Below are 2294 nucleotides of genomic sequence, written 5' to 3'. Positions count from 1 at the left end.
ATTTCTGCCAATATGTCCTGCCAGCAGAACCAGAAGCAGTGCCAGCCTCCTCCCAAGTGCCCCTCCCCCAAGTGCCCCCCAAAGAGCACAGCACAGTGTCTGCCTGCTGCCTCCTCCTGCTGTGCTACAAGCTCTGGGGGCTGCAGTGTCCCCAGCTCTGAGGGAGGCTGCTTCCTGAGCCACCACAGGCGCAGGTCCCACAGATGCAGGCACAGGTCCAGTTCCTGTGAGCGTGGCAGTGGCCAGCAGTCTGGGGGCTCGGGCTGTGGCCACAGCTCTGGAGGCTGCTGCTGACCTGGATCCTGAGGCTGAAGCAAGAGAGTTCAGAGGAAACCAAGAGTTCAGAGGAAACCAAGCAGTAGCCCCATCTTGGCTCATTCTTTCTCAGGCATCTGAATCTTCCTTGGGCTAATCATGCTTGGACTCTTCTAATGGATTTTCCAAAAGCTTGGTTATCTTCTCATTCTGATATACATCACCTGTGACTGGCCATGTAGGCGAATAAAACCCTCAACAACACCTTTGTGTTACTTGTCCCTTGATGTATGTACTCCACCCAAGGCTGCTCACTGGGTTTTTCCTTTCTCAGCTCTTGAAAGTCCAATATGCCCAGCACCTGAAAGTATCTTAGTTTGGGAATGAAGGAGTCCTGCCTTAGATTCTTCTTCATACAGAGGGATTATGTAGGAACTTCTAGCATAGACGTGTGGGTAGGAATAAGGGGAAATGTTTGGAGGTTTCTGAAGATCCTCTTGGGAAAAGGGCTCATTTTTCTTGTGTAACTTGAGAGATGGCATCATCTGATACTGAAATCCCTACTCTCTGTGTAGGATGACAGGGAGGATGAGAAAGGCGGCAAGAATGAGAGCACAAGGATGGAGGATGTGGAGAAAGGTCTGTAGGTAGAAGATCAAGCCAAGCTACACATAATAGATGCCAGAAGGTGAACTGGGTGGTTGAAAAATGAGTAAACTCTGGAGAAACTGGAGTGGGGGAATTTTCCTGAATGCAAATGAAATGCTGTAGGTGCTGAAAAAACTGAGAAAAAAGGATGTCTACAGATTGTAGACTTCAACTTCTCTTACAAGACGGAGAGGCAAAATGATGTGTGATTGGTAAAGGACCACGTTTCAGGTCACCTGCCTCAACTTTGGAGCGGAGCAGTACTTATTTGTACTGTGAACCAAGGTTGTCATTATCCATGTGAGCTGTGGATGTGACTTCACTTTGATGTCTTAGGTTTTGAAATATTACAGAATATATGCCCCATGGTTCTTGAACTAACTTCAGAAAGATGCCCAGACCTTGCCTACATTCACAGTTGAGGCTGAGCGTGGAGGCTCTAGACTATGGACAAAAATCCTTGTAAAACATTGGGGATTTACTGGAATAAAATACCTTGAATAGCTCTGCTCTTTCATTTGCTCTAAAAGCCAACTGGAAACATGCTTTGTATTATTATTCTTGGACATATATTTTCTTATGAAAGAGAAGGAACCATACCCAATGGCAGTCGGTGCTACCTCTGCTCTGTTACTCAAGTCACTCAACTGGCTGAGACAGAGTGCTCTGAAAGAGTGGCCACTGGCATGGAACTTCCTTTGGAGCAGGATGGAGGAACCACATGATAGGCTTCATGGTCTTGAGATGCTCTTGGGGAATACTCTGCAGAGTCAGAATTAAAATGAATCTCAGATAAAAGGAAAAGAATGGACAAGCTCTTTTTGAGAACACATGACCTCACATTTAGCTATGTCGAACACCTAGAATCATAAACACTGGTTAATCTGTGCTGGTTCCTCTGGAGCTCATGGGAAACATGTACATTTCAGGGTAGATAGACTAAGATTTATCAGTCAAGTTCCAGCTACACATAGATAGCATCAGGGAAGATTAGCAGATCAAATCCCAGCTCTGGAGACTCAACAGCTGAGCAAAATGTCTAACTTCTCTGCTCCAAAACATGGGACAGTCATCGTTCCCTTGGAGAACTAAATGTTTCATGTTAGTTTGCATATGTAATTATGCAAAACATTATTGAAATACTAATTCTCATCATTTGGACATCTTTAATGTGAAAACTGAGAAACCAGGCTCAGGGTTCAGAAGATTCTAACCACAGCACACCATATTGGGAAGTCTAATGGGATGAGGAAAGAAAGAAGAGAGCTAATGAGCTAATGACCCAACCCTGGCTAGTTATTAGGATAGCCATATAATTAATTACATGTAACATTGTTGCTAGAAATTGTTCCCGATAGATGAGGTCCAGGTGGGTAGAATAACAATTGGTT

General features: G+C 44.7%; 1 protein-coding gene across 1 annotated transcript; it reads left to right on the top strand.

Moving 5' to 3' along the window:
• On the top strand, positions 1 to 323 carry LOC102907620 (late cornified envelope protein 3D-like). Its single transcript, XM_006976202.4, has one exon. It carries the CDS (start codon positions 13 to 15, stop codon positions 292 to 294), a length of 282 nt encoding a protein of 93 aa, XP_006976264.1. The 5' UTR covers positions 1 to 12; the 3' UTR covers positions 295 to 323.
• The last annotated feature ends 1971 nt before the right edge of the window (positions 324 to 2294 follow it).

The sequence above is a fragment of the Peromyscus maniculatus genome, chromosome 6, assembly GCF_049852395.1.
Source record: "Peromyscus maniculatus bairdii isolate BWxNUB_F1_BW_parent chromosome 6, HU_Pman_BW_mat_3.1, whole genome shotgun sequence".
Lineage (NCBI taxonomy): Eukaryota > Metazoa > Chordata > Mammalia > Rodentia > Cricetidae > Peromyscus > Peromyscus maniculatus.
This window is presented reverse-complemented; position numbering and strand designations above follow the sequence as displayed.

Coding starts and splice junctions, on each gene's coding strand:
- LOC102907620 (XM_006976202.4), top strand. CDS start 13: ATGTCCTGCCAGCAGAACCAGAAGCAGTGCCAGCCTCCTCCCAAGTGC.